The 17,821-nt window shown below is 29.7% G+C and overlaps 1 protein-coding gene across 3 annotated transcripts in view; it reads left to right on the forward strand.

The window, feature by feature from the left end:
- Positions 1–364: 364 nt before the first annotated feature.
- The window catches only part of LOC122522926 (serine/threonine-protein kinase MARK2-like), a 65,960-nt gene continuing 48,503 nt past the window's right edge, over positions 365–17,821 (forward strand). Inside the window, exons 1-2 of one of the 3 annotated variants that reach the window (XM_043644340.1) lie at positions 365–381; positions 8,819–9,943. In XM_043644340.1, the coding sequence (XP_043500275.1) occupies positions 9,404–9,943 (540 nt within the window). In that variant the 5' untranslated portion in view covers positions 365–381; positions 8,819–9,403. Of the gene's footprint in view, positions 382–8,507; positions 8,716–8,818; positions 9,944–17,821 lie in introns of those variants that run through there. The other 2 variants (XM_043644339.1, XM_043644341.1) reach the window with 2 other exon arrangements.

The raw sequence follows: 17,821 nt of genomic DNA on the forward strand, positions 1-17,821 counted from the left end.
CTGAGTCTAAGGTTACGTGTTTCCAACCGAGTATCGGAGAACCAACCAACCAACCAACCCACCGCTAATTCGTTTAACTTAACAACATTAGGGAGTGACAGAGACTCTTTTACTAATCTTTATGACGTTTACTAGTCGTGAGTGTAATTTTGAACTAGAACGTGATCGTTTAGATTTCTTTCTTTCTTTCTTTGGAAAGGACAACGACAACAATAACAACGAGAGAGAAAAAGAGAGAGAAAGAGAGAGGATCACAGGTGTTAAGCGTCTGATATCTTCTCAAGCGTGTGTTGATTATAAGTTTTCTCTTCTTTTTTTTTTCTTCTTTTTTTTTTTTATAGATATACCGATTATTGTGCATATTTAACGAAGTGTAAATCGGTGAGTGGAAGTGTCCTGTTTTCAATAAAGTGTCCGTTTACTTTTCTTGACAAAGATTTATTCTAGATTCTTTGTTCAGAATTTTTTTTTATTATAGTGTTGTGAGAAAGAAAGAGTTAGTTGTTGATATTAGATTGTTTAGGAATTGAATAGGATTAATATTTGATTAGATCATCACCTATCATTTCAATAATACATTCCAAGAAATAATTTCGAGTTAAACGTATTCATATTTGTTTATGATGTATTAAACACAGTTAGAGATCTGAATAGGATTAATAACTTATATCAATCACACATCATTGCAATGATATAGGTATGAATTATTCTTGGAAATAAAATAATTCTAAGTATAATACAATATACTCATATTAAAACACAATTAAATTGTTAGAGATATAAATAGAATTAATATTTATATAATTCATAGATCATTCCAAGAAATAATCACAAATAAAACATATTCATATTTCTTTAATATATATTAAAACAAATTTAATTAAAAACGTTAAATTTTTAGAGATTTAAATAGTATTAATATTTACATCATTCATAGATCATACCAAGAAATAATCACAAATAAAACATATTCATATTTCTTTATAATATATTAAAACAAATTTAATTACAAACGTTAAATTGTAATAATACATTCCAAGAAATAATCACAAATAAAACATATTCATATTTCTTTATAATATATTAAAACAAATTTAATTACAAACATTAAATTGTTAGAAATCTAAATAGAATTAATATTTATATCATTCATAGATCATTGTAATAATACATTCCAGAAATAATCACAAATAAAACATATTCATATTTCTTTAAAATATATTAAAACAAATTTAATTACAAACATTAAATTGTTAGAGATCTAAATAGAATTAATATTTACATAATTCATAGATCATTGTAATAATACATACCAAGAAATAATCACAAATAAAACATATTCATATTTCTTTATAATATATTAAAACAAATTTAATTACAAACATTAAATTGTTAGAGATCTAAATAGAATTAATATTTATAATTCGTAGATCATTGTAATAATACATTCCAAGAAATAATCACAAATAAAACATCATATTTCTTTAAATATATTAAAACACAGTTAATTAAAAACGTTAAATTGTTAGAGATCTAAATAGAATTAATATTTACATCATTCATAGATCATACCAAGAAATAATCACAAATAAAACATATTCATATTTCTTAATAATATATTAAAACAAATTTAATTACAAACGTTAAATTGTTAGAAATCTAAATAGAATTAATATTTATATCATTCATAGATCATTGTAATAATACATTCCAGAAATAATCACAAATAAAACATATTCATATTTCTTTATAATATATTATAAAACACAGTTAATTACAAACGTTAAATTGTTAGAGATTTAAATAGAATTAATATTCATACATAATTCATAGATCATTGTAATAATACATACCAAGAAATAATCACAAATAAAACATATTCATATTTCTTTCCAATATATTATAAAACACAGTTAATTACGAACGTCAAATCAAAATTGTCAGAAATCTAAATAGTATTAAATACTTCTATCAATCATAGATCATTCCAATAATCAACTCACACACAAAGGAAGAATTGTACCCGCTCATTATTTGACTACTTAACTAGTTCGGATATGACAGCGAACCAGCAGCACCGATGCAAAAATATTTATCCGTCCAATTCGCGTCCTCCTCTGTACAGACAGACAGAGAGAGAGACAGACAGAGAGAGAGAGAGAGAGAGAGAGAGAGAGTGAGATATATACAATATATATGTCTGATATCGTCTCCCTTCGTTTTACCAAGCCGAATTGCAAATAATTGGTAATTACCGTTCTTGTTGGGAGCGGACGTGCTCCAGATTCGATATCTCTCTCTCTCTCTCACACACACATACATACATTCTCTCTCTATCTCTCTTTCTATCCATCTATCTCTATTCTCTATCTATCTCTTTCTTTCTTGGAAGCCGTCGTCCTCGTGGAAGCCGATCGCACGCATACGATGAATGGTGGATGGGTGCTGTGCTGATGATGGTTTAATATTTCGCGGTTTATATGTTGGTCGTGGAACACGCGACGAACGGCTTATGTTTAAACGTCGTTTGTCATTGGTCGTCGTTTTCCTTGTCGCATACTACTCTCTCTTTATTATTTTCCTCGCTTGCCAATTCGTTCTTTTCTCAGATTTCTTCTCTGCATTTCGTTGCAAGGACACCCTCTTTTCTTCTTCTTCTTTTTCTTCTTCTTTTATATATATATTTTTTTTTTGTTCATATTAACCAAAACCGTTAGATGCAAACGGAGAAGAAGAAACATTTTAATCGTATTACGTGGCAAGGACAGAAATGAATTTTCTGGCACAGAACGATAGATTTCTTCGTACGAACGCGTTTTTATTTGTCTATGTTCTACTCGTCATAATAAAACAAATAAAGAAATTCATACTCGTCAGAGTTTTTTTTCTTGTCTCTTTTTTTTTTTCTTTTTTTTTTTATAAGTCATCGGATATTCAATGAAGTCTATGACGAGAGAGAGAGAGAGAGGATCGGTAGATCAAAAAATTTGACGGAGAGATATCTATGGTGGTGATGTTCTCGTAAATCCGATGGTTTTTTTTATACGTGATCTTTAACTAGGTATTAAACAAAATGGGGAAGGGGAGGGGAGGATATTTTTAGCGGAAGCTTCTCATTAGTTCATTTCTGTGTCAAGTTGCTGACATTTTATATTTTCCCTTCCGATCTTTAATGTAAAAAAAAGAAAGAAATTATCACGCAAAGTAACAATATAATTATATTAAAATTATATTAAGATTATATTATATTTAAAATTATATTATAATTATATTAAACGAATAATTATATTAAAATCATCGTTGTCACAATTAGTAACGTAAATTTGAATTAATCGACGAATTTTATAATTGACATTAAAAATAAAGAAAGAAAGAAAGAAAGAAAGAAGCTCGGTTTATGTTTTTCACAAATTTACTTTGTCCTACGTTGTCATTAAAAAAAAAAAAGGAAGAAAAAACAACTAGTGTTCTTTTCAACTTGGCAACCGGAAATTTTGTGTTCCTTTTTTTTCCCCAAGGAAAAAGGTCGTTTTCCGATTAAATGCATTTTATTTAACTGCAGTACATGATATCCTCTTCCTCTTTTCCTCCCCCTCCCCTCTTCTCTCTCTCTCTCTCTCTAATGGGAATGCAATACATAACATTATTCTTCCTCTTTAATTAGAGAAATAAAATACAAGTTATTATTATTATTATACTTCCAGGGTCGTATATATTCCGATGTTAAAAATATAAAAGAAAAATGTTTTATAAAAATATGATAAATTTCTGCATTGGATCGTACGAAAAGGCTTTCCTTCCTTTCTTTCTTTTTTTTTAGTTTCTTTTTTCTTTTTTGACTTCTTCTTCTTCTTCTTCTTCCCACGGATTGATTCTCGCGTGGGTAGAGTGCATCGGACGAGAAACGACGAAGGAGATATGCACCACCGAGCTTAGTTCTCAAGGAGACCAACTCGGCACCACTCACGCACGCACACCTTTATTTTTCTCTTCTTTTTTTGTTTCTTTCTTTCTTCCTTTCTTCCTTTAAAATGGCCTTTGGGAAACTAACGTTGTCGTCTATCCACTCGTTCAAATCTCCGCTTTTTCTTTCGAAATAATATTTCTTTCATTGGCCAATAAATATTGTCCGAGATTATTTTCTTTTTTTTTTCTTTTTCACTAATCTATGTTCCGAGTCAATAATACTAGTATTTTATATTACAAAAAAAAGAAATTATATAAATAATTATAAATTTTGATTTCACACTAATATTTTACTGGCTAAACAACATTTTTTTTAATATTCGATATCGGAGTAAATAAGAGAATTTTTCATATCTGAATGAAAAAAAAAAATAGTAAAGAATAAATGTCCAGACCTAAATTAATAGTTTATTCACAAATAATAATAATAAGAATAATAATTAAATATAGTAGTAACGATTATTTGAGATAGATATAAATATTGTAATATCTAACGGTTCAATAATCGATTCCCATAAATTTATCGATCTTTAATATAATCCGATAAGAGAAATGATCGTAACAGTTACTTCACACCATTCTTATCAACAATTTAACAAACTTATCGTAATCACCGTCCTCATCATCATTATATGTTTTTTTTTTGTTATTTTTTATTTTCTTTCTAATAAAATTTTCTTTCCTTTATTAATTCATTGTTCATTTAATAGAACATGTGAGAACATAGATTTATAAATCTTATTAACTTGATTGAATCGATAGAAAGCAAAAGCAAGTAAAAGGTTGAAGTTCGTAGATCATCGATCATGATTATTTCCTAACGCGTTATGTCTTGCATAATGACGTCACACGTGTATCATTCCATTCCATTTAGTTTCATTCCATTCCGATTCAATACAACTCATTCATTATTTTGTTATTAAGAAAATTCCATTGTAAAAAATAAAAAAGGTAAATTATATACAATTTAACGATGTTTATCGTAGGTTTCTGACTGGCTGACGAATGTTGACGAATTATGACGTCATAATACACTTGTGCCGTTGTTGTCATTGTCATTGTCGTCTTAATCATTCGCACATATTTTATGCATTTGTTTACTTGCAGGACGCGAGTGCACATTCGTAATAATAACCTTGAAATTTTATTAAGCGTCAAAAAAAAAAAAAAGACAAAAAATAAATAAAACAAGTACTGTTTCAATTAATTCATATCTCACGATTGTTGTTAACATATTATTGTTTTTTCTTGTCTCCTGTTATTAGTTGATCGCATTTTTGATATAATAATTAATTTCAATATATAATTTAATTATTAAAAAGTTGATATTTGTTTGATATCAAATTTGAGGAAATACAAATTTGGTTTTATTGTTTTCTAAAGAAGTAAAGTGTTTTAAAATATGGTATCACGGAGAGTAGAGTAAGGGTGGGTCTTTGCTTATGCGCTTAATGCATTTTATGATAAATGCAAGCCCCGTTTTACACGTCGTCGAAAGTTTCCGCTTCCTCGTCTAGAAAGTTTGAATTTTATCGTGGCAAAACTTTGCCTTGCTTTCTTTCTTTCTTTCTTTAACTCATATATGTTTTTTTTTAATTTTTTTTTAAAAAATAAAAATCTAAAATCGCATGACACAGAGAGATAGCAGTTAGGTATGCATAAGAATTATACTGGCGTAATAAGTAAACCAGAATTGCAACTATTTCCGCATAGGATTTACGTTAAATCACGTAACATATTTTTCTTGTTCTTTTTATCGATAAAATTTATCGATCATGCAACTTTTACGTCCACGCTAGACCAATCTATATAACGCAGAACATAAAACTTATTGCGTATATATTATGTTACATGCGTATGATGTGTGTATGTGTGTGTGTATGTGTGCATGAAGGAGAATATACGTGCAGGTGTGTGATTTTGAGTTAGTGAGAATTTGCGTGTGTGTTTGACAGTGAAAAAGAAGTATATGTCATCTCATAGATAAATTCAGATCGTAGGCAGTGCAACAAGCAAGCAAGCAAAGTAAGCAAGCAAGCTGACTGAGTATTATCAGAACACCGTAAACTGCATCGATTCGCATGGATGGTGTGGTAGTGAAGTATGACGTCATATGGATGATAGTCTCAGATGGGCGAGCACTCGTTTTACGCTAATCGCGGATAAAAGAGAAAGAGAGACCTCGATCCTACACATTCTCTTTTTCTTCTTATTTTATTGTCCTACATATATATATATAAATATATATATATATATATAAAATATTTATACACTTCAAAAATTATTATAATATATTAGGTCACATTAAATATGAAACGTTTGATTATTACGATTACTTCAAGTTCATAAATCAGATATTTTTCATATTGAATAATTTAATATATTTAATATAATAAATTATTATATATAATTATAATAAATTGTTATATTATATATATTAATATTGTTATATATATAATTATATAATTATAATATATTAGGTAATTAAATATGAAACGTTTGATTATTACGATTACTTCAAGTTCGTAAATCAGATATTTTTCATATTGAATAATTTAATATATTTAATATAATAAATTATTATATATATATTAACAAATATAAATTATTTTATATAATTATAATAAATTGTTATATTATATATATATTAATTGTTATATATATAATTATATAAATATAATAAATTTTTATATATATATAATATTTATATACATTTGAACAAGTATTATAATATATTAGGTCACATTAAATATGAAACGTTTGATTATTACGATTACTTCAAGTTCGTAAATCAGATATTTTTCATATTGAATAATTTAATATATTTAATATAATAATTAATATTGTTATCACAAGTATCGAATATAATGAATTATTTAGAATTTTCTTTCTATTAGAAAAAGAGAGAAAGAGAGAGAGAAAGGTTTTTATTGAGTGCGCTGACCTGCGTTACTACGTCGATGCGTGTCGTAATTCTACGATGCGCTTTGAAAAGTGCGCATGTCTGTTACAAAATTAAAGAGAACGAATTGAAACTCGTTATACTTTTTCAAATACTACTGGACAATAATTAAAACAAAAGGTAGTTTAGAAGGTAATTCTCAATGGGGAAAATTAAATTGATTTATTTTCTAAAATTAAAAAATGATTCAAGAGAAATAGTGTGAAATAAATCGATTAATTATTATTAATCATAATAAATATAATATTTCCTTAGAATATAAATAGATTGAATTTAATGAATTATACATATAAAAAAAAAAGAAACAAATAAAACAGAGGCTTAGAAAAAGAGAGAAGTAAATCGATTAATTATTATTAATTATAATAAATATAATATTTTTTTAGAATAAAAAAATTGATTGAATTAAATGAATTATTATAAAAAGAAATGAAAGGGTTAGAAAAAAGAGAGATAGAGAGAGAGAGAGAGAAGTGGGGAGAAGTAGTGCTTAATTATAATAAACATAATTATTATAAAAAGAATTATTTTAAATTTGATTATTGAATTATTATAAAAAGAAATGAAAGGGTTAGAAAAAAGAGAGAGAGAGATAGAGAGAGAGAAGTGGGGAGAAGTAGTGCTTAATTATAATAAACATAATATTTCGATATAGGATAAAATCAGGTCAACGAGATAAGATCGATACTTTTGTATTTCATTTATTTTTCTATTTTATTCCACAACGTTGGTATCGTCGATAAAAAGGGCTAAAAAGAGAGAGAGAGAAGGAAAGAGAGGATTAAAGGAGAAGATGAGAGAGAGAGAGAGAGAGAGAGAGAGAGAAGACCCTTTTTTCTCCTTGTTAAACGCGAGAGGAGAGCGATTAACGTGCTTCCCTGAGTGGATTCAAGGCTCCCTCTCTCCTCTCCTCTCATTCTCCTTTCTCTTTCTCGTACGAGAGAGTGAGAGAGAGAGAGAAGGGTGATTGTCGAAGGAAGGAAACCCCGTCTACTCGTCGTTAGTTGCTCGCGGAATCGACTAGAATACACAAAAGCAAGGAAAACAAATATATTAGAAAGAGAGAGAGAGAGAGAGATAGAATAGTGTAGACAAAAACAGGGGCAAGGGGGGTAAAACACAGAGAGAACATTAAATTCAGGTTTCCGTTCGTTCGTCAAAGAGGTCGACCGCATCGCACGTCTGCCATTTTCCGTGAAATTTCTCTCACAGTTTCCTACAGCTATCGATCTTTTCTACTATTATCGTAGATTAAGTGTCACTTTTAAATAAATAGATTCCAAGAGAGAGAGAGAGAGAAAGATTTGATCATTTCTATTAATTTAACTATCATCTTCGTTTCGTTGCAAACGGTTGAAAAATACAATTCGTTAGATTTATTTTTTTCTCATCTCGCGCGAATATATTCACAGAAAAGTGCAACAACCCCCTATCTTCCAGCACCACCACTACCACTACCACTACCAACAACACCATCATCATCATCATCCTCACACACCCCTCTCAAAATACGAAGATACATTCCACGAGGAGGATAGTATTGGAAATAATAAATTAAAATAGAAACAGGAGACACGACACGGGGGGTGTGTTATATAATCGTTTGTTTCCGTTTTTCGTATAAACTTGTTCATTTTTGTTCGTTTTATTGCGAATGTGCGCGAACGAGGATCTCTCACGAGTGTTCGCGAAAGCACCCGAAGAAGGGAATTATCATCTTCGTCGTCGTCGTCGTCGTCGTTCTCGTCGTCGTCTACTGCCACCCTTTTACCTTAGCAAAATCTAAGGTGTTATTTTCTTCTTGTCTTTTTTTTTTTTTCTTTCTCTCTGTTATCAAGGAAAATAATAAAGACGATCAAACGTCTAACGTCAATTTTTATTCAATAACAGAAGAAAATATATCAAAGACGAGTCGTTGTGTGTCGGGGTTTGATATTTATTCATCAATAAATCATATCATTCACCAATTATAATTCAAGGATTATCCGATCTTACGTAAAAAGACAATTAAATAAAAAGAAACTCTCGCTATCACGTTGTATCCGAGTGATTAAAAAGGATACACGCCCTTGGATAAGCGGTTGAAACGAAACTTCACTCGGTTAGAGATTGTTCACTGAAAGAAGATTATTCACAGACACACGCACATTCACAAATACGAGGCGCGTACACGCGGTATATGGAATAATTTTCTTCGATTTCTTCTGCACATTAAAACGAAGAATTATTTTGGAACTATACGAAATACGATCGTGGAAGAAAATTGTGAACAACGAGGAAGAATTAGAAGAACAAAAAGAAGAAGAAGAAGAAGAAGAAGGAAAGTGAAAAACGCGAGGAAGGTTAAAGGATATATAATATTATCGTCTGTTATAAAGAAGAAATTTGGAATAAATCAAAAGAGAAAAAGGGTGAAAAGGTGGGGACAGGTAAAAATTGGTCAGAATTGCACCTCACGTTGACACAGTGGCTGCAATGTACGTGATGGAGACGGGCGGCCACAAGGTGGCGCCTGTTCCAGGCACGAGGGTGAAGAAGGTCGACTACAAATCGATGAACCACCACCACCACCACCACCACGAGTCCAATTCCGGTGGTGGTGGTGGCGGCGGCGAACGGGGTGGTGGTGGTGGTGGTGGTGGTGGTGGTGGCGGTGGCACACACATTGCCGCCACCGTGAAAAATACCGTGAGACGATTGCTGCGTCGTACAAAGAGCCACAGGGACGCACCCACAACACCAACTGCTACGACTATGACGACCACCATAAATCACGGTAATCATCGCCAGCAGCAACAACAGCATAATCAACAACAGCAACAGCAACAACTTAACAATAACGAGAAAAGCAACGCGAAGAACAAGACTAACAACGAGCATGGCGTTAGGTGGTCAGAGAAACCACCCTCGGTTGCTGCTGCTGCTGCTGTTGAAAAACAACAGCAACATCAGAGAACGGATTTGATGAACAGCTGCACTACCAGGAGTTACATCAAACGACGTATCAGGGACAAGGTAAGACAGATACCCTATACACATCTCTACACTCCTGTGGTATTTAATAACTCGTCGAATTTAATTATCAGTTTTTTTCTTTTTTTATTTTATTCACTAATTTTTCTTATCCCGTTGATTTATTTTTGTAATTCCTGTTTTTTATATATATTTTATATTTTATATAATGAAAGAGAAATAATATCGTTTAATCAAAGTGATCAATTGATTCTACGTGTCATCGTTAATATTTTATTTTGACAATACAGTTCTCGATTGAATTGTTGTCGAAGAAAAGTGTTTAGAATCGCATAAGATTCGTTGTTTTTAGAATAAAAAGGATTAGTGATAATTATACGAAAATTATTATTATTACTATTATTATTATTATTAATATTATTTCTTCTCGGTATAGAAATGATGACGTAAAAAAAAATGACCAGATGATTTTTCCAGTGGACAAATTAATAAAGGTCACTTCTTGACGTGGTAGCATTAAATTGATCCAGACCTTGACCTTGTTAAAAAAATATGTGCTAGGGATTAGATCGCTCATATACATTTATATGTATATGTATATATATCTTACGTTCGATAGGCATTTATGAATTATTTACAAAGTTTATCAGTCAAGTTGACAATCGTTTGACAAATGATTCGCACAAATTATTTCGATACCAATCGATTGTTCCCCCCTCCCCTCAACTGTTTTATTTTATTTTTTTTATTTTTATTTTTCGACAAAAGAATATTGTTTCGAATATATCGTTTTCAATATTCGTGTAATTATTTTTATTATCGAATTTAAAAATTAACCTCGCGCGTCATTTGAGACTTTTGCACAAAATTTCCTATTATATTCGAGGAATGATAACGTAATGCAAGTATATTTATGTATGTGTTCATTTGGTATATAGCAACGATGTAATAAATAATGACTGGCCTCGAACGAACTTTTCTTAGAAAGCCGATGCAATTTATTTTCTCAGCCATCGACAGCTTTTTTAAATCTTTCCCATACGTTTAGAAAATGAAATGTCAAAAGAAATCTTTCAGGGAACAAAAAACTTAAATTAATTGAAATACTTAATTGGCAAAAGTTACATTTTAAAAATAACAGTCAAATGTTCACAAACACTACGATAAAAATCACCATTTTTATATTACAAAATATATCTATTATTATATAAATCATGAAATTATACAAATTTATTTCACGATTTATTTTACAAAGTATCAATAATTTGAATATACAAAATAAATCATAGGAAATGAATTCTTCCAATTTTGTCACTTACAGTAATCAACTTGACAATAATTTAAAATTCATCTGTTTATTTCAATTCTTCATTGAGTTAAACAAATCCTATTATTTTTATCGAACGATAATAGAAGAAATTTGTTGAAAAAAAAAACAAAACAAGAACAAAAACCAAATTACGAAAGTAAAAATATATGAAAGTTATTATATTAATGATAAATTAGATATCTATGCAATGAATTACGTCATATTACGTATATTAGGTTAGAATCCTAGAAAAACAGATGTGTGTATGTGTATCTATATATATCGATATTCTCCATAAATATTTTTCTACGAATAGAAGGAAGTCAGTATTCCTTTTGTTGTATATTACATATCTATCTTTCTTTTATATTCCTCGTACAATGCACGCTTCTAAGATAATAACTGCATAATTGATCTCGTAAAAAAAGAAAAAGAAAAGGCATCATTGGTCGAACGAGTTAAGATAATTCGTTTAAAAAAAAAAAATACTTGGAACATAGTAAAGTTTGAACACATGATTTATATAAACATGTTATTACATTTAAACCTTCAACTATAATAATTCATTCGGTGAACCCTTCTTGGAGTATTTTTTCTGACGATCACATATGCTTCAAGTATTAATTGATATCATTGCCATAATTCTTGTAAGTGTAGTAAGTTTTCGTAACGTGAGGGAGAAAGGGGGGAGGAAAAGTAAGGAAAAGAAAAAAAAAATCTTAACGAGAAGAGAACAATAGAGATTGTTGTTCTATCTTACAGTATCTTCGGTAATACTCGCGAAACGTTCCTTTTGTTCGTACCAATAATTTTACTCGTGTCTTATTTGTTGAGTAATCACGTCGATGAGTGCTACTTAAGATCTTTTAAGTTTACTTAGATTTTCTTAACGTAGGAGTTCAACACAATCTCCTCCGTCTCGTGATAGGTGGAATTATTCATTTTCTTCTTCCTAATCGAGATACTACACATCGTAAAAGATTATCTCTTTTGTCATTTATAATTTTTCCAGAACAAGTGGCGTGTTTCTACGTATCTGTGTGTGTGTACGTGTTTGTGCGTGCGTGCGTGTGTTCGTATATGTGTCGATATTCGTTGAACTTTAAAAAGAAAAAGGTGATAGATAAAAATAAAAATAACTAACCTCATCTCTCTCTGATAATCGTGTTTATGTATAGAATTTTATATACTAGTAGGAAAATATTTCAATTTAAAAAATATTTCTGTTAATCGGTAACAACGATAACAATAACAACAACAATAATAATAATAACAATAACAAAATAATGATTCATAGGTATTATTCTAAGTTTCTATGCCTAAAATTTTATTTTAGTATCTCTATTGATTATTTAAAAAAAAAAATAATACACAAATGTTAACAAAATTTACCGTGCACAACCTTTGATAAGAAAAAAAAATTCAATATTGATACTTCTGCTCATTGGTTTCTTTCAAAAAATATAATTCATCAGATTATCCTTGTTAAATAAGAAATATTTTTCTACTACAGAAATTAAAGAAAAAAAAATACTTAAGAAATAAATTGAAGCTGCCACGCCTTTGAGATTGTTAAAAGCAAGTGTGAAACCGGACGTGTGCCGTTAGAAACGCTTCGTTTCTTTTCTTTTCTTTTTTTTTTCTTCTTCTTCGTCTTCTATCGGGTTTTAATGAAAGAAGTTTTTTTTCTTATCGTTCTCAATCTATGGTATTACCTTGATGCGTGCTCGAATATTATGCAATATTGAAACACCATTATCGAATCTGTTTTATCGTCTTAAATTTAAATATGAAAAAAAAAAAATCAAATCTAATGAACGAACGAAAGAACGAAGTGAATATCAAACTGACATCATTGATTTTCTCTCTCGGCTTTCTTTTCATTGCCTAAGAATTCGTACGCACTGGATACTGCCCTGGTTATTGCATTTATCTATCCTAGAACCAACGATTAAATTGCACGCAACCAATGACGACTTTAAACTTTACTTTTATAGCATTGAACCAAACAGGTGCACCTATTACTAACAACTCACAATTCTTACTTCGAAGAATTATTTATCGATTACTCTATAATTCATAGAACAAGTAGAAGAAGAAGAAAAAATAAAACAATATTCTATAGAATAATTACATTGTTTATTTATTTTCTTCCTCTTCTTCTTCTTCTTCTTCTTCTTCTTTGCGTTTGAATTTTGTAGGTTAGAGTTTCAAAAGAAATGCAATATTTTGTTTAAATTGAAATTGTTACAACAACAATAATAATAATCTTGATTGGTAGAAACAATATTTGGAAAGGATAATTTTGTTTTTTTTTTTATTACAAATCTCGAAAATATATTCGTATTGTTGCATAATGCAATTATATTTGCATGCAATGTCACGTACATTTTAGAATAAACTCAACGATATATATTTAAACATAAATATTAATCTCTGATGAAAATCTAATAATCGTTTGTTAAAAATCTTAATATTGTCTTCCCAATTTAGTTTTAAAAAAAAAAAGAAAAAAGGAAGCAAAATGATTATTTTAATCGAACAATCCTCGCGAGAAAAATCGAAGGTTTGCAAAATGTACAACACGCTTAAAATTAACACCTGGAGTTCTATGAATCGTGAGCTCGTTTAATGATACGCCAACGTGTCATGAATCGTAAAAGAATAAAGTACACGATTATGTTCAGTGACGATACGATGATGGTGGTCGTGGTGGTCTGTCTATCTGTCTCTGTGTATGTTTGTGTGTGTGCACAATCGAGCACAATCGACCTCGGTGCATATGATTTCATTCGCAACGGATTTGAGTGGAAATAACGAGGTCAACCAGATACGCGAAGGTATTTTCACGTGAACAGGATTATTATTTGCCCTATCTCCAATTCGAAAGTATACACATATATACAGGTATTAATTACTTATCTACGTTCGATCACTCTCCTTTAAATTCTTTTTTTTTTTTTTATCTATAATCAATCCAAACCCAAAATTAAGCAATATTATTTCGTTATTACATTTTTTTTTTCTTTCTTTCTATATCATTTATATTTTTTATTTGTTTTTTGTATATACCTTATGATCATAGAAAGTTTTAAAAACATAATGGGAATTAATAAAAAAAAAGTCGCGTATAACTCGTATTTAAAAATTCATTTATAATAATTTATTCGAAAGTTTTCTAATGCACCTTTATGACATAATGATATATACGTGAAAGTTATTATGGTCGGTGACCCGATCGAAAATAAGTTTGAAAATAAGTTCGAGAAAGTAATAGGCGTGTATATGTAACTATTCTTACACATAGAAAGAAAGAGAGAGAGAGAGAGAGATACACGTTAAATTGATTTTAGGTAACATTTTTATTATACGTAATGCATATTAATCTTTTATTAATTTATTTCTCGTGATTATATTTTATTCAAATATATATATATAATATCACATTTTTATATTACGTAACGATAAAAGAGAAAATTAAATTGCGGTAAACAAATAATACTTAACGAAAGTAATAATGGGAGTAGTTACGTTAACCCTTTGATCGTTGAACACCGAAGAAACTTTTCAACCAACCCCTGGACGCAAACTTTCGAGGAAAACAAACATAAATGTCAGCTACTAATTAAAAGCGTGTAAATTAACTCGTCAAAGAATCGTTCAGAAACATTCAAACGAAATGTTTTCTCTCTCTTTTTTTTTCTTTATGTATGTCATATGTATGTATGTATATATGTGTGTGTATGTGTGTATATGGGTATACGTCGGCCCGTTATTTTCTAACACATTCCCCTAAAAGGGTTGAGAAGAAAAGTTTAAAGTTATTTGGGTCGAGATAACGAGGGAAGGTATATTTTTGCTCTGTGTGTGTACATGTATATGTATATATATGTATATGTGTGGTATGTGTGTAGGTGTGTGCATTTACAAAGGAAATTTCACATAGTTAGTTGGATATACACACGTATGTGTGTGTGTGTGTGCACGTCTCCCGATAAATGAAAAACAAAGATAGGCGTGGTCTTTGAGAACAATTTTTCTCGTGAAAGTGTGTTTCAAAAGAGAACCAAGAAAAGAAATTCTATTTTAACAGAAAAGAATAAAGATCATTTTTTCTTTAACCCCCCTCCCACCCCACTCCCCCATATACCTCTCTGCCCGACTTTTATTTTTCCTATAAACTATTTATTTAATTATTTTGTTTGTTTGTTATATCGTCTATAATCTATCAAAAGTATATTCGCAATTAACCGTGGAAAGTGAAAAATGATTTACCAAGAAATTGATCAAACTGCATACACAACACACACACACACACACACACACAGAGACAACGCGTGTTTTCTTTTCCCCACTTATCGTCAATTTAATCGAGAATTGTTATTTTTAATCATTCATGACGCCCCTCTCATTCAAGCAAACTCTCCGATTTATGTTTTAATACGTATATTAGAGCATAAAAGAACAAAAACATAATCTTTTTGATCTACGAGGAAGGTGCGCTTTTATATAAAAAAAAAAGAAAAAAGAAAAAAATTATCTTGCTTGTTCGTTTAAAGAAGAAAAAAAGATAAAAGTCTCAACAAGAGAATAAAAACAAATTGGTTAGGGGGGGAATAAAAATCAACAATACGTGAACCCAAAACGAGAGTAACGTAAAAGCGCAAATTGTGTTGAGTTTTAAAAAAAAAAGAAAATAAAAAACAAGAAAATAACGATGGACAGTCGGAAGAATTTGATTTAATTTTTCGAATCCTTTGACTATCTCTCTCTCTCTCACACAATCCGTTTGAATTCATTCTCATTCATTTAGTATTCCACTTGATATCCCTCCCCCATTCCCCTTTTTTTTCTCTCTTTCTTTCTTTCTTTCTTTATTTCTTTCTTTTTTTCTTTCATTTTTCGCAAGATCGCGTGCTCGTTAGGATTTTGTCGCTTTTTTGCACCGACTCGAACACCACGGGGTCGATTTCCGGTCTCCTCGTTATCCTCGAGTATTTTTCTTTCTTTCTTTTTATTATATTTTTTTTCACGAATATCATCTCAACGTTTTCACGCCATTTTCTTGGCGAATCTGTTCCCTTTTTTCTTCTTTCTTTTTCTTTTTCTTTTTTTTATTCTTTACCCCACTCGCCTATTGTTCTTATTTTTTTTTCATTTTAAAGACATTAAAGTTTTTAAATATATAAGAATTTGTATATTTTATATTTATAAAATAAATTTTTATATTATATTATAAAAACTTTATATTATACAATTTTTTATTATATTATATATATATATAATTTTTAATTTTATTATATTTTAAAATTTTATTATATTTAAAGATTTTATATTATAAAAACTTTATAAAATTTATCTCGAGATTTGTAAAATAAAAAGGAAATAAACAATTCGAAACGTGTTCGATTTATTAACGGATACCGAGATTGAATCGAATAAAAAAGAAATAAGAAATAAACAAAACTTCATTACGTTATTTCAACGATGCCATGGAAAAAAATGAAGGAAAAGGGGGTGGTGGTGATGTAAGTTAATCATTATTTACGTAACTAATTACAATTTTATATATTCAATCTTTGGAATATTAATTTATACGACAAAACTCGTGAAACTTGCTTGCGTGTCAGACAATCAAACGCGTTAATAATAAACGTACGAGATTACAATTTATTTAAAAAAACAAACAGAAGAAAAAGAAAAGTAGGAGACATCCAGCAAAAGGTTGGATTGCATTACGCAAATATTTTTCCTCGACGTTAGTTGAACAACTATCAAATATATTACGAACGATTCACTTCCCTGATTGATAACCATCAAAGGGGGGTCCTCCGATCATTCTCTTGACAAATTGTAAGCAATTAGCGTTTAACGCGAACACACATTGGTTGAGAATTTTCAACGAGGTCAATTTCATTGAATATTTCTAACTCCCTTCTCCCCTTCTCCTCCTCCTCATCCTTTTTTTTTTAACACGTGCCTACGTGCCTACAAATAATATCGCACAATTTATTTTCTTTTTTCTGCACAAAATAAGAAACATTTATTTCGTTTCAACGTTGTTTTGAATGAACTTTCTTTTTTATTTATTTTATTTTATTTTATTTTTTTTTTTTAGAAAACGTAGAGAAAATAGAATTATTTTATTTTTTTTTATTTTTTTATTTTTTTTTTTTTTTGTAAATAGAATTTGGTTTCGTGTTTTTTCAAGATATAATCTCATACAATGTTGTATATATATTTTATCTTTGTCTCTTTTCGATGCTACAACATATATCAGGATGTACTGCAATACGTTGCGCATATTAATGCATTCGTGAAACTATTTTCTTTCTCCATTTTATTTTCCCCGTTCTTCCTCTCTTTCTTACACCCGATTGCTATGTGTATTTGCGTATGTGTGTGTGTGTGTGTGTGCGTCAGCAGAGTAGTACATAGCGGTGTGTAGGAAAAAAAAAGAAAAAAAAAAAGAATTATTATGTTCGAAGTTGTTCATTTAATAAAACACGGCTCCGAGATTTAAATCGAAGTTTTATATTACTATCCCTCGTTGTAACAGTTTTGAAAATGATCATCGAGATAACGACACACCTTATTTCGCACAAATGTTG

This window comes from Polistes fuscatus, unplaced genomic scaffold (genome assembly GCF_010416935.1).
Source record: "Polistes fuscatus isolate 324 unplaced genomic scaffold, CU_Pfus_HIC Scaffold6, whole genome shotgun sequence".
Classification (NCBI taxonomy): Eukaryota; Metazoa; Arthropoda; class Insecta; order Hymenoptera; family Vespidae; genus Polistes; species Polistes fuscatus.